The sequence below is a fragment of the Pezoporus occidentalis genome, unplaced genomic scaffold (assembly GCF_034315485.1).
Source record: "Pezoporus occidentalis ecotype Australia unplaced genomic scaffold, CSIRO_AGI_Poc_V1 ctg1, whole genome shotgun sequence".
NCBI classification, from domain to species: domain Eukaryota; kingdom Metazoa; phylum Chordata; class Aves; order Psittaciformes; family Psittacidae; genus Pezoporus; species Pezoporus occidentalis.
Genome location: NW_026912778.1, coordinates 17,255,018 through 17,280,853, shown reverse-complemented (window position 1 = coordinate 17,280,853; position 25,836 = coordinate 17,255,018). Strand labels below are relative to the sequence as shown.

At 40.6% G+C, this 25,836-nt stretch overlaps 3 protein-coding genes across 5 annotated transcripts in view; 1 reads left to right on the top strand and 2 right to left on the bottom strand.

The window, feature by feature from the left end:
* The window catches only part of SPATA18 (spermatogenesis associated 18), an 85,352-nt gene that overhangs the window by 47,024 nt on the left and 12,492 nt on the right, over window positions 1-25,836 (top strand). The window contains exons 2-5 of one of the 3 annotated variants that reach the window (XM_062607269.1): window positions 17,827-17,984; window positions 20,193-20,298; window positions 20,407-20,513; window positions 22,025-22,143. In XM_062607269.1, the coding sequence (XP_062463253.1) occupies window positions 17,898-17,984; window positions 20,193-20,298; window positions 20,407-20,513; window positions 22,025-22,143 (419 nt within the window). In that variant the 5' untranslated portion in view covers window positions 17,827-17,897. Of the gene's footprint in view, window positions 1-17,800; window positions 17,985-18,320; window positions 18,485-20,192; window positions 20,299-20,406; window positions 20,514-22,024; window positions 22,144-25,836 lie in introns of those variants that run through there. The other 2 variants (XM_062607261.1, XM_062607251.1) reach the window with 2 other exon arrangements.
* On the bottom strand, window positions 259-8,935 carry LRRC66 (leucine rich repeat containing 66). Its single transcript, XM_062605093.1, has 4 exons — window positions 7,929-8,935; window positions 5,901-6,070; window positions 5,016-5,346; window positions 259-3,436 (listed from the first exon to the last, which is right to left on the bottom strand). Exons 1-4 carry the CDS (start codon window positions 8,458-8,460, stop codon window positions 774-776), a joined length of 3,696 nt encoding a protein of 1,231 aa, XP_062461077.1. The 5' UTR covers window positions 8,461-8,935; the 3' UTR covers window positions 259-773.
* Window positions 10,778-17,610, bottom strand: SGCB (sarcoglycan beta). Its single transcript, XM_062604975.1, has 6 exons — window positions 17,460-17,610; window positions 15,148-15,357; window positions 14,065-14,250; window positions 13,761-13,952; window positions 12,587-12,718; window positions 10,778-11,641 (listed from the first exon to the last, which is right to left on the bottom strand). Exons 1-6 carry the CDS (start codon window positions 17,481-17,483, stop codon window positions 11,438-11,440), a joined length of 948 nt encoding a protein of 315 aa, XP_062460959.1. The 5' UTR covers window positions 17,484-17,610; the 3' UTR covers window positions 10,778-11,437.

The window sequence follows — 25,836 nt, the reverse complement described above, 5'->3', positions numbered from 1 at the left end:
TTCCATAGCTGACTTTTCTGCAAGGTTTGAATTCTGTTTCTTTGCGAAAGAAGAGTTCCATTTCTCTCTCTGTCTTGACAAGTTAAAACCTCATTTTTTACATGTAATTTAATACTGCTCAGACTTTACCTATCTCTGTAAAACTGTGGGTGTTCAGAAACACTTAATCCACAAATTTGGTTCAAAAAGCAGAAGAGAGTAATATGCACTATTTCACTGTATAGGGTGAGCCCCGCAGGAAAACACAGTAACAGTGTAATAATTTCAGTGTTACATTTATTTTGGACAAAGAGAAACAAAACAGTCCATATTAGAGGCCAGTTTAAAGGGAAACTAATATCTTAGTACCAACAATAATAAGAAAGTAAATATATATTATTATTGTAACTCAGCAAAAGCTTTATTAGCAGGTACAGCTACCAAGTAGTTTACTCATTTGAATATCCTAGAGTTGTTTTTCATGAAATCTATTCTTGGTTGGTTTGGTTTTTTTTTACAAGTACCCTTAAACAAGTTCATGGCTTCTGACCCAAATTACCCTTTGGTATTACAGTGGTTTTAAATTGGACATACACTCTAGTTCCATAACTTGGCTTTCAGAACTTAAAGGCAGATAGATGGTTGTACTGAGAGTTATCAAAAAAACCCAGCAAACCAACCCAGGCTATTTAACAGTTATTAAAAGTTACACACATCATTTTAAGACACAATCATTTTTTGCAGCTGCTGTGTGACATAAACACTGTGGAAGCTTAGTGTTATATTTTTGTGTCTCAGCTATTGAAGTTTGTTCTCCTGCTTTCCAAAACCTTAGCAAATCCATCAAATGCTCTCTTCCTCTTAATGAAAACCTGTCCCTGTCCTAAATTGGTCTGACCTCTTTGGAGTTTCTCGCTTGAATTTTGGAGGTTGACAGCTGCTGTAGAACTGTTCTGCAGTCCTGTCAAAGTAGTGTCATCCTCCACCTTTCTGGAATGAGTGCTTTTGGAGATTGTATTCCCTGTAGTTGTTTGTGGGAATGAACATGAACTGTATCGTGTGCTTTCACTGAAGAAGCCTTGTGGGACTGAGAGGGAATATGCATCCTCATCACTCTGATCCAGCTGAAAATGATCTGTGTTGAATATTGGTTGTGTTTTCCCAGAAGAGTGAAGATGCAGCAAATCTGCTGCTTCAGGCAGGCTGCAGTTGCTGGTATCCTGTAATTCCGTGTATCCATCACAATTTTTCTCATTAAAACCTCTTTGCATTACATCTGCATGAGCCTTAGGTGTGTTTGCCTGCTTCCTCTGTGGTAGCAAGTCTTCTGTCTCTGTAATAACTGTCAGCTGTTTTTCAGGCAGAGAGTGAGCAGGTGAGTTGTTGCTGGAACGCAGTAGTGATGTTCTTTTACCAATTTTATTCAAACCACTATCAGTGGGAGCAAAAGTGAAATCACTGTTGTCAGATGTGTTTCGTAGTGCTATGCATCCTTCACCATGATTCTTTTCAGAGGAGTTCCTATCTCTCTGTTCATCTGTACTTCCCTCTGGTGCATTTGCCTTTTGTCCAGTGGGACTGAAGCTGAGGGAATGCTGTGGTTTCGTGGGAAACTGATCTGGCTGCAGCTCAGCCTCTTCAGGAGTGTTCTCTCTATCCGCATCATACATGGGAGAATGTTTTAATGAAAGTAACATGTTACCAAAACCTGCACTTGGATTGCAGAGAGAATCAGAAACCGAGGTCTGTGCTGCTGACTCAGCATTAATGAAGTGATCAAATGTAACAGGAACGTCTTGATTTGTAGAACTAATTGTGTCTGGATCCGACATGCTTACATGGCTGCTGCATTTATCAGCGTAAGGCAATGCTGTTTCAAACATGATGGTATCTGATCCATAATTAATAGCAGTTTCAAAATGCGCGTTATTCTCGTCTTCATTTTCCCCAACACGCTGAAGTCCAGCAGCAAGGTTTGGAGATTCTGGCAGTGCTGAGCACTTCTCAGTTCCACTGTTCCTATCAGCTTCCTCTGCTGATGACTGACAGACAGGCATGCCGTCTCTAACATCAGCTTGTTCCAGTTCAAAGTCTACTAAAGAACTACAGTCGCTCATTGTGAATGGAGCCCCCTCATCTGAAAAACTGTCATCAAATATATCTGCTGAAGTACCTCTTTCATTTGTGGGTTCTGCTTTACAATTGTACTCTGTAAAAGGAGAGCTTTCTATTGTTTGGTAGATGCTTAAATTCTCAATATTTGTATTTCTTCTGCAGCTACTGGGTAAAATAAAATCTCCCACATCACTGGTTAGATTGGGGTTGCTGCTTAGACAACGTTGTTTATCACAGCTTTGCCTTCCAGGCATACATTTTGTAGTGCTCATGGCTTCATTTTGTGGAACAACACCTTTTCTTTCAGGAGAATCTGGTGTAGCCTCTCTGATACCGGACTGCAGCAGAGCAGAGCTCTTGCTTACCTTGCTGTTCCTAGAATCTTGTGCAACTGTACATGCTTGTATTGTGGAAAGTGGAAAGCCAGTTACTCTCTTGAAGGGTACATCTGAATCTGAAGAGTGATGTGAGTAAGAGTCAGCATTTGATCTCCCGTGTATGGGAGGGATCCTGCTCTTCTCTGAGGCTTCATTATTTGTGTATATTGGATCTTTCTGTAGTGAAATTACATTACTCTTTAATTTTCTTGGTGTTACTTTCGTGCTGTCCTTGTCATCTGTCCTTACAGAAAACAGCCCATTATCATCAACATTTACATTTTCATCATTGCTGATGCTAGTTTTGATGTCTGAAAAACAAGATTTTTTCTTCACATTGGTCTCATCATTGCTTTGTTTCTGGTACTCTTCTCCAGTATTTGGTGCACATACGCTGCTACCAATGACATTTGCTTGTGAAGTTTCTGTAGGAAGAACGTGTATGTTCCTTGAAGAATCCTCATCACAAATGAACAAGCTGTGCTGTGTATTGGTTGGTTTGCTCGTGCTTGCAGAGCACTCTCTGCTCAAGGTTTCATCTGAAAAAGCTTGGTTACAATAAGTATGTTCTGAAGCTGAGTTCTTGTTCCTGCATATGAGTCTCCACAGGCTTCCAAGGTAGGGTCTAGCAAAAGCACCCAGGCAAAAAGCACAAACAAATGTAATGAGCACCGAGAGGCACACAGCCAGTGTAAAGTCTTGCTCTGTTCTTCCTTGTCGCAAAGCAGGGTTAGCATCTCGGGCTTTGCGAACCAAAAATGTTGACCCCCTTTCTTTCACCTGTATATCATAGATGAAATATTTCCTCTTTGTTGTATTAAAAATACACAAATATAACCCTTCAGCAGCTTTCTCAGCATTGTGTATCACTAAATTATTAATTTTATCCAGGGTCATATGAGAAAGACTCATATCTTTTGAAATTCTGCCATTAGGTGTCCACCAAGAGGCTCCATTCTTATTACCTGAAATAGAAGCAAATAGATAGAAACTAAATCTTTCTTAAAAGCATAGGATACTTGGTTTTGGGGGTCAAGTTGTTTCTGTAAGAATATGCTCTGACCTATCTTTGATAATTTCAGCTATTTATTATAAAATCCATTTTCTTTTTATCCATCCTGCGTCATTTTACCAAGTATCTGTTAAACAACCATATACTCCCCCTCCCCACCCCCCACCCCCCCCTTTAAAACTGTACCTATGGGATCTTAATAGCAGGCATTACAAGAAAAATAGCATGTGTGAGGGAGCAGATCACTAGAATTACCTAAGTGTGTTCTGGGTTGTACTAGAAACACCTGCTGCTGTCCCTTGTGGAAGATCTGTATTTATAGCCAGCCATTCTCCACTGTGGACACGCTCATTGTGCGCAGCAATGAGATAAAGCTTCACTCGTTAGCTGTCAGTGTGCCAGTCACTGTGATTTTCCTCTAGTTACTGCTTTGAATGCAACAGTAAGATTTGAAAAGCAAAGATATTTGTATCTACTGAGCAATTGTTCCAAACTTTATCTGGTGTAGGCCATGGCTGGTTGTTGGCTTTTGAAATGTTTTAAGGTTGTATGTAGTCCTTTGCCTTTGGATCTGCTTGTGTTCCCAGTTCAGTTTTGGTGCAATCCAGTGTATTGATCAGATTCCATGACTTTCCTTGTTAATAGACAAAGCAGGTGGCATATCTGATGGAAACTACATATTTTCATTTAGGGGTGAGAGTTTCAAGGGGAAAGCCTACTCCTCAAAGTGCTATTGTCCATTAGTTAAACCATTCTGCCTTACGGCAGAGGGCAAATACATCTTCTGTTCCAAGTCTGATCTTAAGCTTTCCTTCTGCATAGAATCATAGAATAGTTAGGGTTGGAAAGGACCTTAAGATCATCTAGTTCCAACCCCCCTGCCGTGGGCAGGGACACCTTACGCTAAATCATATCAGCCAAGGCCTCGTCCAACCTGGTCTTGAACACTGCCAGGGATGGAGCATTCACAACCTCCCTGGGCAACCTATTCCAGTGCCTCACCACCCTAACAGGAAAGAATTTCCTCCTTATATCTAACCTAGCTCTGTAATAATTGGAAATGCTGACTGTGGGCTACAGTAGCTGTACTTACGTAGAAGAAATATAAATCTTCTTCCCTGCAAATAAACTTTCATTTCATTTTGCTACAGGTGAATACCAGAAATGTTACTGTATCCTTCTTGGTTTTCTAGATGCCCCAGACGTGCAACTCTGCTATTCAATCCTTTGTTTGCATTCCAAAATTAACTAATAAATTTGCAATGTACTGCTTAATGAAATTTATTTGTGTATAATTTGGCATCGTTATTAGTTTAATGTAAAGAGGAAGACGAAGACTTCTTTGGAGAAACATGACTATCAAATATTCTAACAGGTATACTACTTTATAATGAAATAATTCGCATGTTCATTGTTGTTCAGTTGTTTTTAAACAGTATCTTTGGAAATCCACTTTTTAAAACGGATTTCTTTCATCATTCTGCGCACATTTGTTTTTTAGTAACATATGGATGGAGTCCTGTTTTACATACCTCTTGTGTTGTCTGAATTACAGTTTAGCACTAACATCTTCCCTGTTGGGATGGCAGCCCCCTTGAGCAAAACACTGTCGCTGCAGTTTAAATGCAAACTTGAAAGATAGAGCAGAGGTTTCTGTGAGCTGGTGCCAGATTTATTGTATGAAATACTCATTTTTTTCCTTGTGGGGTCAAAAAGAAAATGAATGAAATGTTTGAAAGCGTTCAGTCTGCAATTAAATATCCAGGCATTATTTGACAAATCCACTTCAATTTGAAAGAAGTTCAAACTGATCAGTATCTGTGGTAGGGGGGTTGTCAGAGCATTTCCACGGAGATCTACTACCTAGTTGGAAATAAGTCAGAATTAATTTGTTAAGCCTTACAATAGAATCCTAACTGCAGTATCAACAGTAACATTTAGTTTAGCACACAAGCAGTTTGCAGTTACAGGGGCAATAGCTCTGGTCAGGATTGCAGTAATATTTTTCTAAGCTTTTTGATTTAAATGAAAAGTTTAAACTGTGGTGTATTTAGAATTCTCCCACTCTAGACTATCTCTGTGTGCATGGGAAGCCGTGGGGCTCTCACCATGGAAGGGATGATAGTAGAGAAGGACGTGTGTGTGTTTAAGCCAGTTATGGATTGGTTTGTGGCATAAATAAATGGTGAATTTATGGTTATATTTTGTATATTTACAAGTGTATGTGTTTTCCTGTATATGAAAAGCAAGTATATATTATACACCAATGATTATTTTCACCATTTGCTTTAGTTTTTAAAATTGTATAATAATATAATAATCAAAGACCAATATAATCCTGCTGAATAGTTGATAATTAATATCTTTAACAGCAATTAATACAAAACACTGAAACAGTTGTAGTACTGCTTTACAACCTGTAACTTGTTGAGCTTCCTGAAGGCATCTGGATGAATTTTAATTATGTGGTTGTTTTGCAAGTCGATGTCCTTCAGCTGTGAACAGTTCTGAAAATCATTCAGATCAATCTGTTGTATGCCATTGGATGACATATGGACAGTTTGCAGAGACTGCAGCAGGCCCAGTCCTAGGAAGAACAAAACTATTTCACAATTCATGTCCTTGTTTTTCCAACTGCATCAAGTGGCTTTTTAAAATTGTTTGCATCAAAATTCCTTCCATTCCCTACTATTGCAAGGATAGCTATTGCTGTAGCCTGGCTGCAGGCTTTGAGTTATTGTGCCTCTCTTATCCAGTGGTTGTCCCATTCTAAAAGTTGCACAGCATCAGCAACAGGCATCATGTTAATACATTCACCATCAATGCATGTTTTAAACATTCACAGCTCCATAAAAGCAGTAAAATTCCTTTGTGCTATCAAAATTATTCTGACTGTGATCTCTGTGCTTTGAGCACATTTCTCTGGAGAACTGGAGGTAGGAAAGGAAGAGTGGGAAAAGGGTGGAATATGCTCAGTTTATAAAATCCAAGTATGTTAATTGTAAATAAATGATGGAGATGCAAAAGTGATGCAAATGGCAATGAGTAAGAGATATTGTAAGTCCATGGGAGTTTCCCATTTGAACCACACTCACAGGATATATACCTGACTGAAAACAAAAATGTGTTGTTTCTTACACCTCTCTGCCGGTGAATTATCAAAAGCATGACAGTGTATTCCTCAGCATATCCTAGTTATAACAGCATCTGTCTTCTGTAAGCAGCTCTTTTGAATGCTGGTGATACCTCATTTTTCTCAGGTGCTGCACGGCCAGCCCCCAAAGCTCCAGCCTGCAAGTTCCAATGAGACAGCAGGCACATGAACACTTGGCCTCGCTACAGTTTGTAACACCTGAATGTCACTCTAAAATGGTTTTTGATCATACAGCATTGTTGAAAAGCCACTATTTGCCTGTAAACATTTTGCCTTTGGTGTCACCTAGTTTGCTGGAAACCTCTTACTGCAGTTTGCTGTGCTGTTCCTTGAGTAATTGATCTTTGGGTTTATTGTGAAAAGCAGAGGGAATGAGTCATTCCTGCTGTAAAACTAGAGGTAGCTGGTAGGAAAGGCATTCAGAAGTTCTGGCAGCTCATAAATTCTTACTTGCACCTGCATGAAGAATTGTAGTTTGGATACTTCCCTGAAGCTAAATTTGTGCCAGAAATGTATGTATGGCAGTTTCTGCTTCATTTAACCCTTGTTTGGACAACATGAAGCACCTGGATATTATCAAAGATCAGTTAAATTCAGCAAACAATATACAAGATAGCATTGCTCATATGGCAGCCTCTTCATTTAACCACTGCTTAGACAATGTGAATCACCTGTTTAGGAGGATAGAGGCTGTCATAAAGGCTGCGATGCCCACCATAGTTCAGCGATGACAAACACTTTCTAGGAGTCTATCGAAACCTTACAGCCCTCTCCTGTCACCAGGTATAACTTTGCTTGGGTGTCAGATGGCACAGAGCAAAATTGTTTTGACTGAAAAAAATATATTTTCTTGGCTTTGTGAAATACTGAAATCAGAGTAAGCTTTATTTAAGAGTATTGACATTCTTCTGAAGAGTAGTATGAAATTCATTATCCATAATTTTCTTGATGTTAAGGTTCACGACTGGATTATGGAGGCTGATGGTTTTCCAGAGATCCTTATTTCCCTTTCTATACCACAAGCAAAAATACTGCTTGGGGTCTCAGAGGATAAATTTGGTTATATCTGACTGACAGTAAGGCATTATGATTGCAAAGACTATAAACCCCACAGCCTAATCAGAAACAACCCATTTGTTTCAGTCTCTGCACATGGGTGGAACTTTTCCTCATTTTACATGTAACTAATAGAGATGATCACATTCTCAATTTAGTAGGATGTTACTGAATCATATCCAAAAACAACTTACCCCTTGGAAGCAAGGTTTCTTTAAGGTTTTAAAATGCTTACCTCTTGGAACTGCATTAAGATTATTTCTTTCCATTGACAATACTTTCAAAGCAGGCAGGAGATGATCAGCTTTTCTGTATGACCCATGTGCAGGGGTAGGTATGTCCAGTGTAAGGGTGTGGATGGCATTACCATCGAGGATTAATGTTTCTAAAGCAGGTAAATTCCTACAAGTAGTTAAGGAGAGTTCAGAAATCAGATTGTTACTGAGATTCAGGTGTTTCAGCATCCATTCTTTGTTTATTCCACCGGTGCACAAGAAAGTTTTAATGTTATTGTAGCTAAAATCAGCTGTTACTGCTGTTTGTGAGATATCCTCTGGAATAGTAGACATTCCGGTAAAAGAACAGTTCAGTAAGAGCTCCTCACCCCACTGGCAGTCTGAATGGTGATGTGTATCAAGAAGAATCTGCTGTGACTTGCTCCCCACTGAGCCAGGAAGATGACAGTATAGGACCACAGCTACGACACTCAAGTGAAGGTTATCCATAGTATCTGCATGTAAAGTGTAGAATGGTGGTAAGCTCAGCATAATAAGACTTAAACAGAAAGCGGAAATACTTTGACATTAAACAAAATCAAGTAAGGAAGCATTACCAATGTTCTGCCTTAAACATTCCATTTTGGAGTCTTTGGTACTTTTCAAAAAGAACAGTCAATAACTGGTAACCTTTCCCCTCCCACCACCTCTCCCGAAAAACAATCCCAACCTTGTTTCTTTTCCAGCCCTTCAGTGGGGAAACACAGCTTCAACAGGAACTTGTGAACTAACAATAGTGAAGACTTTTGAACTCTACTTCAGGAATCACACAATCACCACTGAGCAAAGTCCACCACATACAATCCATGACAAATACATGTGGAATGATTTTCATACTTACAGTCAATAAAACACTAGTTTCCCTGTTGATAACACAACAATGTATTTTTAATGACAAACTATATTCTTACAAATAACACTTCCAAACCACAGCTGCCTCTTAAGAATTTATTGATCCATTTCAAAACAAACAACCACCACCTTTACCTGTGCTGAGAACTCTTTGCATCTAAGTTGATTCAACGTACCCAGGATGGTAAGTGCATCTGTGAGAATGAAATAATGAATGTGCCACACAGTGTTTTAAATACAAGAAACAGAAAAATGTACCTCAAGCAATTAGAAGAAAACCAGCAAATAAATGCACAACATAAGGCATGTGTGGTGCCAACATTTTTCAAACTGTGTAGTGAAGGCAACAAAATATATTAACAACACATAAATAGCTTACAAAATGATAACTTATTTCATTTGGGTTTTTTTGCATGATCAGTTTTGCTACATTTTGACAAAAAGGTCCATACCTCAAAACCAAGTCTCCAGCCCATGATTTAAGAGTACCTTTGTGACAAATCTTTCTGCTATGTTGCATACAGTATTTTAAAAAGAACTCTTGATAAAGAATCAATTACTAGCATATAGGCCTGTCAGTCTTAACGAGAGAAAAGCTTTAATATGCTCTTTGTTTGTAAGTTACTCTCTGATGCAGTATCTGTCATTTTCAAGATCTATTTCAGCTTTGAGGATATTGCTGCTTATATTTTTATATGTGCCTGTGTCTATATTTAATATATACAAAAATAAAGTGACCAACTTCCATTAGCATGAGTGAAAGTTCTAAAAGTGTTACAATTTATTTCCTCCTCTTAACTGTAACAGATACTGAGGCACTGCTTAGCAGCAAAGGTGTGTACATGTTTTTAGCAAAATGTGTGTCGAAGTGGTTAATAAATATTAACTCCAGTAACATTATGGTGTTCATGAAGGCTGTATGCAAAATGTTAGTACTTTCCCATAATCTCTAATGTGAGCAATTCAATGGCTTTTGCTACGGTTTATTGTCTTCTGTTTTTTTTTAGAACATCTCCACTGCTGTCCATTTCCCAAACCCTCAACAACTATTGAGCATCAAACTCTGGTTTTGCCTCTGGGCAATGAGGGAAGCATGACTACTCTGACCTCCTGTTTGGTATAATGCCTGATCTAAGGAACTCCCTTGAGAAACCCCTTCCAGCCCTACATGCACATAGTGACTTCCAGTAAATACAGGAGATGGGACCTTGGATACAAAGTTCTTGTTGCAACAGAAGCTGTTTTGTATTTTGTGGAATTCTATGTATTTTGCAAGCAGCAAACCAAAGATAGACAGTTTGTCTTCCCATAACAAATGACCAACTCTGAAGTTAACGTGTAACATTTGCACAACTTGTAGGAAGAGAAGCGTGTGCTTATCTAGGAGAACCTGTCAAAAAGCGACTTGCAAAGTCACCTTTGTGACTTCCATTAAGATTACTTGATGCTACTGAAAAACAAAAGTATTTTAAACTGAAAATATACACTAAGTGGGAGAAGGAGGAATCTTACAATGCGCTGGTCTATTTTTAGTACAGAACACCTTACCTCTGCAAAAGCAGTTAAATAGTTTCTGTAAGGCCCCAGTGTCTTCTCCATAGACATTCATGATACACACGTATTTACTCTGCTGCCAGGATTCCCTACCATCACATTTAGAAGTACAGCTGCGCAGTTTAAGGTCAGAATTTAATTCTGAGGTTCTTGGTAACGCATCAGTACTGACATTGACAGGGAAAAAGAGATCTGATCTCGGGCACTGCTGCAACAGTCATGCTTTAGATGTCTGTCTGTTGAAAAACAGATTCATATGTGGTTCACACTAAAGCACCCAGGAAAATACTTTCTTGGGTAGTGAGCAAGTTACATCTTTAAAAATGTACTTCTAATATAAACATGTTTTATAAATACTTCACATAAATTAAGCAACTGTAGAATACCAAAACTGCACAGACACTTCAGTAATCACAGGACTGTTTAAAAATTGAAGTTACATTTCCACACCTGGAATTACTTTGCAAATATTATTTGTGCTAGCATTTATTTTTTTAACTACATGAGACTATATGGCAGAAATAGTGCATTATTATAAAGTGAATCTGCCACTACTCCTCTCTTAGTACCCATATGGTAAACCACATCATTTTGGGGGAGATCATTATATCAACCTTTGGCAAGAAATTAAGAGAAGATAAAAATCTGCCAGTAAATTCACTTTCAACAACAAATCAGCATTCCTGTTGAAGTCCTTCAGATCGCAGATATGTTCTCAGCAGCCCTCAAGGTCTTGGGATGTAGGACAAAAACCTCCTCTTAAGGCAACTGAAGGCAGATAAGACTGTTGCTAAGATCACATTCTTGAAATATATTCTACTGATCTCAATTCAGGAAGGAAGGTACTTCAGTACACATGTAGATAGCTTATTACATCAGTGCCACTATTATGGCTAACACAGGGGTGACAATACTGCTGAACATCACAGCCTTTGTTTAAAAATATTATGTAACAAATGTTAGTATAAACTGCTGTAAAACCAGAAATCCTTGAAGGCATGCAATTATTTCATACAAATACATGTAAACACTGAAGAGAACTCTTCTGGTAGTGGTTTGTGTTTCAGTGCGTGGCTCCACATGGATTGACAGAAGTCTGACAACCCATGTTATAACCTGTCACCTGGACCTTGAAAAGTGTCCCATCCGCACACATGCAGAGCTTGAAACGCAGCCAGTTCCCGTTATTAAACTGTTCCCCGTAAGAAGAACTTGGCAGTCGTGATGGGCTGACCATCACAGTTCCATTCAGAATAATGCTGTTTTCCTATTAAGGAGAAAAAAAAAATGTATAACTTCTAATTTAAACAAGGCAGGTTGTTTTGAAAAGGACAAGCTGGTTTAATGAATAAGTGACACCTTTAGGATGGCTGCAGGCATCAACAGGATAAAGAAAGTACATACAACAAGGTTTCATTTTCTAATTAAATTTGTGAATAATGCCTCTGGATTTCTCCATTACAGTGAGCAATGTACTTTGCTATTCCAATGGTAGACTGATACTGAGAGACAGCAATAGTGGCTTTTCACTTTACAGACCTATTACCAAATGCAGTACATCTAAAAACAGGGACATGAACTGGGAACCAGGGATTGAATTAATACATTAAATTTATTCACACATGAAATGAAAGTGTATGTATCTCTATTTTTTTATCCTCTTCTAACCTTTTCCATCATTCCATATGCCCTGCAATCTTAACAATCTCCAGAAATCTTAAATGAATGCAGGCAAGTTATACCACAGCAGCACAGATGATAGCGTGCTCTGCTCCTCTGTCAAAGGTTGCTGACCCCAGTAAAGCCTCCAAAAGAGAAGATTAATTCCCTTTGGTATTCTTTTAAGTGCAGAGGCAATAGCTTAGCTTTAACTGCATTGTGGGGTTTTGGCCTCTTAGCAGTAGTAAATCATAGGTACCTGGAAACTACTGAACCAGTAATTAGCAGCAAAGTAATAAGCCACCTTTAGTGTGTGGTGTCCCTGCCCATGGCAGGGGGGTTGGAACTATATGATCTTAAGGTTCTTTCTAACACTAACTATTCTATGATTCTATGGTTCTATGAAAATCCTACTAAATACAGACTGCAACTAAACTTTAATGCAACACTACTTCACATAAAACTTGAAACTATACAAAGCTACATCAGTTCATTATCAGCCTGAATTTGAAACTAAGCTGTTCCCCAAAAAATGCTGATTTGAAATACTTACTGCTTTAAGTTCCATGTTACCCCCCATTCGAAACTCAATGGTCTTGCCTGTGATAAAAACACCTTCGTTTCCCCGGACGATAGCACGGCCATCGACCTTTATGTTTAGATCACTGGTCGCATTGCTGGTAATCTAAGAATGTGACAAAACAAGTGTATTACAGAACAATGAAATTGTGTCACTTGGGTTTGTCTGAGTACTTTCAATTACCTCAAAAATTGCTAGAATTTAATAAAAACTTCAATGTACTTTTTGCCCTTCTGTCATTATGCCTATGAAGTTTCTGCCCATTTTTAATTTTCCACATTCCCATTTAAAAACAAGGATTACTTAATTATGGAAGGTATGTAAAAATTTTTTTTTTTCCTGGAAGATACTGTCTAATTGTTAGCCTTGCAGAGGAAACACAAAGAAGAACTAAATTCTCTTTGTTCTTAACTGGATTACTCAATGCTTCCTAAGGCACACTCAACCCTCTATAAAACCACTGATACTACTCTCCTAAAGTTATACAAGAGAACCATGCACTGTACCCTATGTGTAAAGCCTTTGTTATGAGTAATGATGTGCATGAAAGAAATTAGCCTCACATTAAGTTCAAAATTTTAAATGTACACACATTGGCATTTAAGTTTTTTATTTTTTTCACAAATACATCATATTTAATGCAGAAACCAAGCTAAGAACTCATTTAACCTAGAAGCCATGAACTGACACAACTCCTATAACACTGTAATTGTTCTCTATACTTGTAATAAGACTTCTGAAATTCTGATTGTACTATCATTTATCTCCAACAGAAGGAAAGAAAGACATGAAATTCTGGTAATTATTTTGTAAGATCTTAAAGAAAACAGAGAAGCTTTTCATAGAAATTTGATTTCTGAAACAGTTATTCATGCCCAAATGAGTAAATGTTTAATAAAAAGACATACAAGCCTAGTTGGCATGGTATCCCTCATACTGCACTCATTTAATGATGTCAGATTTAATTTCTGTTCTAACTTTTTAGAGTGACTTACATTTTCAGAGCTGCTTTTTTAGCTACATTTAGACAAAATTCTTAATAGGCCTGAAAAATTGGATTGGTAAAGTTGTTTTTTTCGTTACTCTACAACTTTAAGGCAATTCTGTAATGAACTTTTACAAAAAGTGCTAGTTAAAGGAGACTTACCCTCTCTGTAGAAGCCTTCTGTACATTCAAGATTTTGACTCCATTTGGCAGATGAAACTCATGAGTTTCATAGTCTGTGCTGAACAAGGTATTTTGTGTCCGTGGGTCAACAAATTCCATGCCAATATCACTGGTAATAGAAGTTTTGTCTTTTTCCACACTAAGCTTGGTTGTTCCTTGCTGAAATACAATCTTCAGAAACAAAGTCATGAAGTTAATGATGTTTGAAGTGTAACATTTATTCATAATGTGAGTGCAATACCATAGTGTTGCTCACACATTTTCAATTCATGATATAACTTACAGGCTGATTATTTCCAGTGATCACTAAGTCTTCATTACGTCTGCCTCCTACAGTGCTTTTATACAAGGGATGTATAACACCCATGTCAGAAACTTGCTTAAACCGCAACAAGCCACTCTCATGGAACTCCATACTGTCACAACCATTGGGACCGATGCGAATCACTGCCCAGATAACCAGCGTGATCTGAAAGAGAAACATGCATTTTTGAAGATTACTTTGACCATCTAGATCTTCCCACAACAAGTACTGTATTAACTAGATGTTTTATTTAAAATATTAATGCCAGTGTTTAAGTGAGCTTTGGGTGTGAATTTACTTTAGTCTGTTTCATTCATACTTGAAACATCAGAACACATTTAAGTATGAAAGGCATTTTATATGATTCTAAGATTCATCTGAAATGGTAGCTAAAATTTCTCTCTAATATATACATATATTTGAAATAAAACATGTCCATATTAAATCTTTCTCCTGTTTAAGGGTAACAATGGTACCACTGGCTAAACAAATTACCTGAACAAAGCAGCTGAGCTCAGGATATACTCACCCTTGAACTACAAGAAAGCACCTTCACAGGTGAATGTCAAGTTACGAAAAATAATTCATTACTTCTCATTGATCAAGCAATAAAAATGTGGTAATTACAACAATGAGATTTTACAGTGCACTAGATGGTTAATTCTGAATGCTCACATACAGTTCTGTTATTATATATAAAATATTTCTGGCATAATAATTTATCCCAGATGCATTTGAACTACACTAGTAACACTGCACATTTGCTGTTGTTCAGTTCTGGGAATGGAGAGCTGCTTTCAAGGTTCCTAATTCTGTGTTGCATAAATAGTAGGATCCTTACTGGGACCATGATAACTGAAATGATCATGACTGAACCTGAAAGATTCTTCTATCTAATCTTGCTCAGATTACAAAAGAACAATAAAAGAAAGGAGAAAAATGAGAAATTTCCTTTGGTACATTTTAAGCCTTTCTCATCCATATGGGAATATTTATTTCTCTAGGAAACTGTCAAAATGAATTAAATCTTAAGGTTGCTTACAGCCAAAGTATTATACTCACAATCAGATTGATGACAGCCAAAATAAAAAGAAGAACAATCACACAAATGGCCAAGTTGCCTTTCCTGCCACGTAACCCTGTCTTATGGAGACGGTCTTCATCAATTGGGATGTATCCTGCTTTAAAATTACTGTTGTGCTCCTTATTAATGTTCCTGCGTTCCACAGCCTTCTCTCGCATAGACTTCTTCACTGGGCCATTAGAACTTTGCTATAATACAAAGCATGGAGAAGCTGTTAAAATGACACATATACATATGCAAAAAATATAAATTTGAATCAAGTACTGGAATGTATTAGTTATTATGTTCAATATTTAATTTCACTCTGACACTCTGTACTTAGAATACATGTTTACAACCACTGCAATTTGTTAATGCAATGATTAAAATTAAACCCCAGATATTTTTAGACAATGTATGTTTCTGTATCTCATTTTTATCATGACAGATAGGAATAATTAATGACATTGTTGCAGTAAAAAAAAAAAAAAGCTGTAAAGAACTTCATCAAGTTTTTACCTCTCAGGGATGATACAGGACATAATCCTGCTGGTCATTTACCAATGCACAGGATTGTAGTTCCCGCCATGCTAATGCAGGATAGACTCTCAATGAGCCTATCCAAAAGGCAGGTGGTGGATACAAATAGTTTAAGAGCAGATGGTTTGCGTTCAATAAGTATTTTTTTGTATGCAGCATTAAGAAAAGCTTCAAACCTGGCCAGACTAGCTTTAATTTAATCATTTGAAGTTACTAGATTGCAAGGGATATCCTGTCAATATATCAAATCAACAGATAGAGGAAACTCTTGTAGATATTAACAGGAAAAATAAATCTTCAATGTATTTTTGTAACTGTCCAAAATTTTGTTGCGCCTCTGTTGAATGGAACAGGTTGCTATTTAAGGGCTAATTCTTCAAAAAAAGGGCTTGATCTTCTGATGTGATTAAGTTTGTTCATCTGAAATGAATCCTGAAGCTGTACCTCAAGCTTACTGCATTTGCATGTGTCTATGCTGAGGTAACAGGTAAAAACGTCTTGTTATCTTCTTTTGCTGAGGAACAAGGAAATAGTTTTGAGAAAGGTGCTTGACTGGAACAATTTTATGGAGTGTTTCCTCAGTGATGTTCTGGAAGCCACTCTAGCACTGCTGGAACTCAGAATTGGCTAGGCAAGGAAACTGAAAGAAGAGGGAAAAGGCAATGGAAATCTCGTACAACAGAACAGTATCTTGTCCTGAGGGCAGTGTGTTCTTGAAAGGATGTGATGCTGAGCTAGAACTCCAATATTGCTTTTTCACCTGGCAAGGCAGCACCACAGAAGACGGCACCAGGACTGGGAGAAAATGGCTGAAACTGATAGCTGGAACAAGTACTGGAGCATCTATGCTAAACTAGGCAATGCTTCCTATGGCACGCGAGGCGAGGCTGGGTAGGACCCCTCAGGAATCTGGTATTTCATACCCACTGCTGCCACTGGCGCAGATGCACATGCACAGACTCACTCGGATTGAAAATCCCGTGCAGACAGATGCCCGAGCTCCTGAGAGATGGGCCCTTGAACAGCTCGGTCCTGCCCGCTGCGGCGTGCGCGGCTCTGTCCCGCCCCTCGGCGGGGTGACAATGACACCGCTTCGGGCGAACTCAGCTCTCGCTCCGTGTGAGGCCTCGGAAGCTGAGCCCGAATCTCACTCAGCTCCAGGCTTGCTTACGCCCTGCCGCCGCCTACCGTGCTTCTGCCCCTGTAACAAGAAGCCTCACGCCGCACTCCTATAAATCAGCTGCGATCCGCTCCACCAACTAGCGGAAAATGCCTATTTACGCAAGACATCGACATTCCTGTGCACAAACGCCACGACACTTTATTTCGGAAACAGCAAGTGTTTTCGTTGACACGGCTTCCGCTGGCTGGGCAGCAGAAAGCAGGGCTGCCCCGCAGCGACGGGCTCGAGAGGCCTCTCCCCGCTGCAAGGCAAAGGCCGCCCGTCCCTGAAAGAGCTCGGCGGGGGTCGCACACGCCGTCCAAGCGCCGTTTCTCCCCTTCCCGCCTGCCACAAGTAGCGGGGAAACACGGACATGGGGGTTGCCGTCCGCGCGGAGGACTCCGGCACAGCGGCAGCCTCAGCTACCGCCGCAAAAACGGCGCCCCCGCCCGACCGTCCCCTCCACAAGCAGCGCCCCTCGGCCGGAGCGACAGCTCAGGCGGCTCGCCAAGGGCTCGCGGGCGGCGGGGCTGGGCCTCGCTCTCCCCTCGCCCCAGCGGGGAGGGCCCCACAGCCTCCCCCCGTGCCTGCACCTCAGCCGGGACAGACCTGCTCGGAGGCGGCCGCCGCCATCTTCCTCCTCCACCGCCGGCGCCGCTGCGGAGGGGCCCGCGGGCGCCCCGTTGCGGCGCAGGGCGGGAAGCGGTAGGGGCGGGCTCACCGCCGGCTCTGCACCGCGTTTCCCGGAGGCGCCACCTGGCGGCCGATGCCGTGCTGCCCCGCCGCCCGGGGCAGGGCAGGGCGGGCCGGGCCGCGCGTTGCCACGGCAGAGGAGCGCGCTGCCCGCGTCGCCAAGGCACCCGCCGACGTTACAATGGCCACAATAAAAGCGGCGCGGAGGAGGCACCTCCCCGAAGCAGCGGCTCCGGGCGGGCGGTACCAGCTCCCCCCAACCCCGCCCAGCGCCGCCCGCTGCGGAGGGCTCCCGGAGGGCGCGGGGAACCAGCGCAGCCCATCCAACCCCCGGGAGCGAGCTGACAGCCCGCCATGGCGGACAGTTTGAGGAGGTTGGTCAGCGCGGAGAGCGGCCGGGTGCTGCAGGAGAAGCTGGAGAACTGGCACCGGAACTACGAGGTAGTGGGCCCCGGCCGGGAGGGTGCGAAATCCGTGTCTGCTGTGCGGAGGGAGGCCTGCCTCACCCACCCCGCGGCCCTCGGCGGTCCGCCGGGAGCGGCGCCGTTGCCGTGGTGGCCCGGCCATGAGGCCGTTTCCGCGGTGACGGCGGGACGCGGAGCGGTGGTGGCCTGAGCACAGTGCAGCCGAGCGCTGCTGCCGGCCGAGGGGAGGAGGTTCTAAAGGCTGGTTTGGGACATCGACCCTCACACGCACACAGTTATCACGGTTTTAACACCCGGTGTCTGTAGCACTCGCAGCTTTTTTTATTGCCTGTGACAGGGCTCACTGAGAGCGAGGGCTGGAGGTCAAAAATGATACTTGAGCTGCAATGTCTGGATCAGGAAAGTATTTGTGGTAGAAGACCGACAGATGGAAGGACCAGGAGTGAGGGTGTGCTCAGGAGGAATTGTCTGTGGCCTGGGAACAGCCAGGAAAATGTGAGGAAAAGGATGTTGAAGGTGAGAGTGGATTTCAGCTTCCGAATATTCCCAGCTCTGCTGGGTGGGAAGCCTGTTAGAGCTGAGAGGCTGCTACAAGACAGCACAGCTACTGAAGGGTTTCCGAAGAGGGAATGTCCTGTTTGCAGCTGGGGGTTAAGTAACAAGGAAGCAAGTGTAAGGAAATAGTTTCGGGTAGGAGTAGAAAGATGTGGGTGGATGTAATAGGATAAACAGAGGAGTAAGAAGTAACAGGAGACTGAGGAATCGAAAGAGTGGAAGCAGTAGAGAAGGTGCAAAATTAGGGAAAGATAAGTGGATCTGAGACTTGATAACTGAATTTTCTCAGTGGAAAATAGTGACAGAGTTCCCACTGTGTCCCCAGGTTTCATTAGCTTCAGGACATGCATAGTTGATTTGGTCATCAGCCTGTAGCCACCTACCCTGTGCTATGCTTGTTGAGAAAAGGTGCTGAGCCGAGACACAGCCTTTCAAGGGAAGTCAGTTCTTTTTATACTTGATGCTACATAGGTGTTACAGCACATTAATAACCAGTGCAACTCTCTTCAGGGTTCATGAGAAAGGTCAGTGTTAAGGAGGAGTCTGAGGGTAGCTGGTAAAGCGACCACAAAATGCAGAGCCGTAGAGGAGGGAGGACAGAGGTATACATTTTAAAAGCTTGCAAATGGATGTTGGAAGTAGACAGTGGGAACTAAGCTTTCTATAGTAAGTGGGATGGGGATAGTCTTTTAGGTCTTGGGGAATGAAGACAAGCAGTTTCAGGCTGCTGTGGCACAAGAGAAGCTGGCAGATGGAAGCACCATGGGTGTTATTTTGGTGTAATGAGCTGAACAAATGCACAATGCAGTGGTGTTCTGTCTGAGGTTAGCAGGGTGAGACTGCTCCTTGAGGCCAGAGGAAAGTATGTTGCAGCAATCCAAATGCAAGCTGACAGGGGCATGAGTGGGAGTTTTAGCTGTTTTGGAAGCTTGTAAAAGCCATATGGAGCCATTAAAGCCTGTAGACCTCGAGGGTGATTTGCTTTGAAGATGATGCACAGATTATGGGTAAGATTAAGGAAGCAGGTGCAAAGTGTGTGTTCCCCTGGCAGGTGTAGTAGCCTCCTGGACAGATTAACCCCATCAACTCCTTTTCAGAATTTGCTGAAAGTGGTGTAGTTCTATTGGTCTGTTGTTTCATAGGCATAATCCTAGATTTTGCCCATTCTTCAGTGCTGTTTCAGCTGGTAACTCCTAAAAATCAGATGACATTTCACGGAGGGCACACATGGCTGTTGACAGAGAAACATAATAGTCTTATATGTATTATTTCAGTTAATATAAAAAATGAGATTTTAGGCAGCCTTTTCATCCAACAGTCTCCTATGTTATTATTTTAAAAAGTCTGTGTTGAAAGATTTTATCACAGATCCACAATTACTTTATTTTAGAGATACTTACGGTTGCATCTTCTTTATGAATGGAGAAAGGGCTAAGTTTTTTCAAGTAGTGAGTAAGCTGTGTGATAGAAGTCCTGGTATCTTGTTGTTTGCCCATTAGCAATGTGAACATTTTGGAGATGAGTATTCTAGTGGGTGCAATAAGAAAAGGTTACGAAGATATAATTTTGGGGGGGGGATGTCATGATCATAATAAGAATAATTTTAAGAAAGCCCACACAGTGACTTAATTAATTAAATTGGATGTTATTAATACACATTCATTTACAGTTTAATTCCTGTGATCAAAATCTGAACTGGTGCTGTGAAATATTAGAACTGAGCTCTGAGATTCAAAGGCAGCTCTTCGCAATCCTCAATGAAACATCTCAAGAAGGTAATTCACTGCTGTCTCTTATTACTACTAGCACGTTTCACATGTCATCTTGTCAAAGTCTGGCTCTTTCTGTAAGTGTTCTCACAATTTCTTTATGTATTTTCTAAGGTGGGCAATATGCAGGTGTGGAAACAATCAAAACTCGTCTCCTGCCACGACTAACACCTTGTTTTAGCTGCTCATCAGGAAGGATCTTTGAAACCACTCTCACTCAGGTATGTAGGAAATTTATTTTAGTGGAATAGAATGGTGTGAGTTTATACCAGCAGGAGAGCTTTAATGACTTTCTGTTAATAATAGCCTCCCTTATTTTGCTTAATGAAATACACCCTTAGCTGCACACATGGAGACAACTGTGCTATTTCTCTGTCTCATGGTAAGTTTCCTTTGAAAGGGAAATCAAAGATGCCATTAAAGTTACTTTTGGCCTTCTAGGGCTTATGTTGTTTCATGACAATGAGTGACAATATGCATGAATTTACTTTGTTAGGGAAGCTATGTTCTCGTACTGCTTTCCCTTTCTAGGTGAAGAACTGTGCTACATTTACGTTTGCAAAAATGTTACAGAAGTATTTACATCATATCTCTATTAGTAAAAAAAACTAACACTGAAAAGATATGTAAGCTGAAAGTGTGTATAAACTCCATGTGTTTCTGTGAGTTATCTTTTTAAGGAAAAAAAATAAAAATCTTTGTTTAATGTGTGAGCATTATAATATCTCCATAAGGCAAAAAAGAAGTGCTCATGCCCATCATAATACCACCACACATCTGACTTGATGTTTATAGTTAGTAAGATTTTGATACATATTGAAGGGGTTGTTTTACTAGCAGTTTGGCAGAAAAGACATATCTGTTATGGCTGTGTGCTTTGAAAGAAAATGAGAGTGTTGGTTAATGCAGACTAGGGGAAAATACTGGAAGTTCTTGATATTTGAGAGTGATGCCTCCATGTTTTCATTTTTACACCTCTTTTATCAAAATCTCTCACAATTAAAATTTCACACAAAAGAAAATGTAAAGTGATATCCCTTAAGAGTAAGGTTCTAGTGTATTGTAGGAGTAGGGTTCTGCAAAAAATACCGACCCTGAAGTTTACAGTAATAATGTTACTAAATGACAGTACACCTGTTACACCAGTTGCAGAGTTGTCATTGCATGTGACATTCAAAACATAAAGAAAAGCCTACTGCACAGTTACCTATTTAATTCAGCAGCATCAGGCAAATCTATTGGCTGCTAATGACAGAGCTGCACGTGTAGTAGTGTGCTTTCTGGAATGACAGTTGTTGCCTCCTCCTCTTAGAAGTTTTTCTGTTATTTTGTGTGCATGCATTCCCCCAAACTTTACTGAAGTTGGTGATATAATGAGTCAGAAGATGACTGGCTGAAAAAAAACCCAACCAAAAAGCAAAACATCTGCAAGAACCCTTAGTTAAAATGATGTGTATAGAGGTAGTAAATCTGCATATGCAGACCTTCCATATTGTCTATCATGAGGTGTAAAAGACATTTTGTCTCCTAATGTAATTGAGTCTTTGTTTTGTGTGCCTGGAAGGTACTGGTTATGTTTCTAGAAGGTATGCAGTTGCTTCTGTTTTCGGTTATTTTAGAAAGGGTCTTGACCGAAATGGCCAGAAATACATCTGGTAATAACACCATACTACATTGCTGAAGGGTTCTGTAAGGTGGAGCATTCAAGCAGTGTGATTGTGTTTTGTTGTAGGATTTAATTGAGAAAGAGAGGCAGCTGAGAGAGCTGGCCAGCAATCAGAGTTTTCAACTGCAAGAGCTGCAGGAAGAACTGACTTCAACTCGTCTAAAGCTCAACCAAGTGCAACAAGAGTAGGGGAATTAACTGTTATTCTTGCTGTTTGTCTTTTGTTTTTGAACAAGCTATGTTTTTTCTCTTGGCAGCTAAATACTGCCAGAGATTTTTTAAAAATGCTTTATTTCTGGCTTAAAATCAGAGCTTCAAAACACACCTAGGCTCTGGATTGTCTGTTGTGTCCAAAGTGAGGTACAAATGATACAGACATACCTGCACTCATAAATTGAGGTGGTAGGTTTTGCTTCTGGCAGAGGAGTTGGAAAGCATGCCAGTATTGTAGGTGAGAGTTTTCTGTAATGCACAACAATCCAAGTGAAATTATAGTCGATGAACTGTTGCATGCTGAGCAAACCTTGATAAAAATCAAGTACCTATGTATATTGCTGCCCTCATTGTAAAGAATACCTTCATTATAGCTAATCTAAATCTTTTTTCTTTAAGTTTAAAACCATTAGTCCTTGTCCTGTCTGTAGCACAGGGATAAAAAATATGGTCTCAGACTTTCCTATAAACACCCCCTAACTGTTGAAAGGCTGCAATAAGGTCTCTCTCTGAAACCTTTTCTCCAAGCTAAACAACCCTAACTCTCTCAGCCTTTTCTCATAAGAAAAGTGTTCCAACCCTCTGATCATTTTTGTGGACCTCACCTGGGTCCACGTCTGTCTTGTACTAGGGACTCCAGACCTGGATGCAGTACTCCAGCTGGGGTTTCATGAAAGAGGAGAAGAGGGGGAGAATCACATCCGTTAACCTGCAGCTCACACTCCTTTTGATGCAGGCCAGGATATGTTTGGCTTTCTGGGCTGTGAATGCACATTGCCAGCTCATTTCTCTTTTTTCACCTATTTGCTACCTCCAAGTCCTTCTTCAGAGGGCTGCTCTTAATCCATTTTTAACCCAGTCTGCTGATACTGGTGGCTGTCCTGGCCTGAGTACATGCACTTGGTCCTGTTGAACATTGAGATTCACATGGGCCCCACTCGTCAAGCCTATCAAGGGTCATCTGGGTGTCATCCATTCCCTCTAGATTATCAGATGCACCACTCGGCTTGATCTCATCCACAAATTTGCTGAGAGCGCACTCAATCCCACTATCAATGTCATTAATAAAGATGCTGAGCAGTACCAGTTCTAGCACAGACCCCTGAGGGGCACTGCTTGTCACTGATCTTCATTTGGACACGGAGCTGTTGACTGCAACTTTCAAGTCACAGCCATCCAACTGATTACTTACACATCAGTTAGTCCATCCGTCAAATCCATATCTCTGCAATTTAGAGACAAAGATGTTGTGTGGGACTGTGTCAGAAGTGTTATAAAAGACAAGGGAGATAAGTTGCTCTTCCATTATTCACCAACAGACATTATTAGTATCTGTTATGTCTCATCTTGGATAAATGCAAGCATTTGATTTTTCAATATCAAAAAAAGTCTCTTAGGCAACTCTGGGTGAGTTAAAGATCAGTGCATCCCCCTGAAAAGAAGAGGACAAAACCAATAAATCTTGTGATCTTGCTGTAGATATTAAATGTCAGAAGTGACAAGGTGGGACAGAGAAAGACCCTGCAATGTTTGGAAGAAGAAAGTGGTTTTGTTCTTGGCATTTCAACTGGTTTGCCAGAATTAGGTAATCTTGCAAAATAACTCCTGCCTGGAAGGTTTAATAAGCAAAGGAGTTTTCTGTTAATATTTCTAACAATTGCAAAGAGTTACAGGAGATAGGTGGATCTTATAAATATATCTGAAGCAAGGTGTGTAAAGAAGACAGGGCCAGGCTATTTTCAGTGGTTCGCAGTGACAGACCAGAGACAGAACACAAACTGAAATAAGTGAGGTTCTCTCTGATCATCAGGAAATCCTTTTTTAACTCTGGTGGTGACTGAGTTGCAGTTGCAGCACTGTTGCAGGTTGCTCGGGGACACTGTGGAGTTTTCATCCTTGGAGATACTCAAAAGCCATCTGGACATGGTCCTGGGTAATCGGTTCTAAGTTGCCCTGCTTGAGGAGCCAGTTGGACTAGACGACCTCCAGAGGTGCCTTCCAACCTGAGCCATTAAGGTGGTTCAGGTGTATATAAGGGTCGGTTTAGGGGTGAGACATTTCATTCTATGCTCCTGTATGGATAGAAAGAGATCATTTAGTGAGCCAGAGAAAAGTGTCAGAGGGTCAAGGCAAGAGTTACTTACAAGGAAAGTTATTGACTAATACAGATTGGAGTGAGCATGTGGCAGTTTGCAGTACAAGAAAAAGTCATTTTGGGCTAGATCCCTTGAGAAGCAGGAAATTGGTGATAAAACTTTTGTACAGCTTTGTGCATTGTATTTCTCTGTGCACTCAGGTCAGAGGTGTGTTGGCTGTGGTTTGCAGAAGTAGGAGTCTGGAAGGCAGAGGGTTGGGAAGAGGTAATTGTTGGAGATGAAATCATGTGGAGGTTTCAGAGCTCATCCTTTCAAGGTGATGCTGTATGGAGTTGTGGTGGTGTAGTTTTTGGCTTGCAGGGGACAGGTGCAGGAGAAATATAATTCACGTCCCAGTGAATGGACCACATGTATGGACAGTGAAGTCATTCTGAACAATGTAAATTGTTGAAATGGATGGAGAAACTAGAATTGAGTCGTAATGAAAAATACTGTTTTTTCATAAAATATTTCTGTTATTGCATAGTCAGATATGACTTTTTATAAGCTATTTGTGTGCTGATAGTCTGCACAAAGCCCACTGTGATTGTTTTCATCTGTTAAATTGGTACGGACTTGGTCAGCTTGACTAGTCAGTTTGTCATATTAAATTCTTAGGTAGAATCACTGCCTTTACCATGCAGGTTATCAATTTTTCTTGCAGTCTGGCAAAAACCCAGTTGGCTCTTGAAGACACAAAGACCAAATCAGCCACTACTTTTTTGGCAGCAGCAGATGAAATCAGCCACTACTTTTTTGGCAGCAGCAGATGAAATTACTCAGCTAAAAACAGTGTAAGAAAAACTTGAGTCTTGGGATATTTGTGGCAGAAAGTCAGCATGCAGAGACATGGTCTGTCATTTATCTGAGCAGGTTCCTGAGTTTATTCTAAGCTGTCCTATGCTATAGCAAAAAGTATCTTTAGCTTCTTAACACGTAGCTTTGTTTCTTGGTGTTATAGAGAGAATTAGCATAAGTAGATCCATGTGAGAAGAACCCTTACGGCTGAACTTCTATCCTTTTTTTCTTTAGGCTTGAGGAAGAAGTAATTTTGAAACTAACAGCTTGATAGCATTTGAATCCTGTAGATGAAGTTAAATAGGAGAGAACCATATTCTGAATGTAGCTGGAAATCATTGTTTGCAGTTTCCAATGATGCTCCTGGAAGCAGAGATCATGTTAAATAAAAAACACTTCAGTTTGTCTATATTAAGACAAAGTTGTTTGTGTGGCTTTTACTTTTAGACCATTTTTACTAAATCCTTTTGCCTCTGCACAGGAGAAATGTCTATGAGTAATGTTGACGTCTCTAACTTAAAAATGTTGGTTTGAGTTTCTAAATGTGTTAGTCACATCTGGGAAGTTAATCTGGATCAGTGTGGGTGCAGCTACCTTCCCATTTTGACACAGGGGTTCCTAAAACTAATTTCCTTTTGTGGCTCTAAAAGCAGTAATAATTCTTCACTGTTACGAAATGTAGCCCATGGTTGTTTGTTCTTTTCTTATATTATCAGAAAAGAACACAATGGT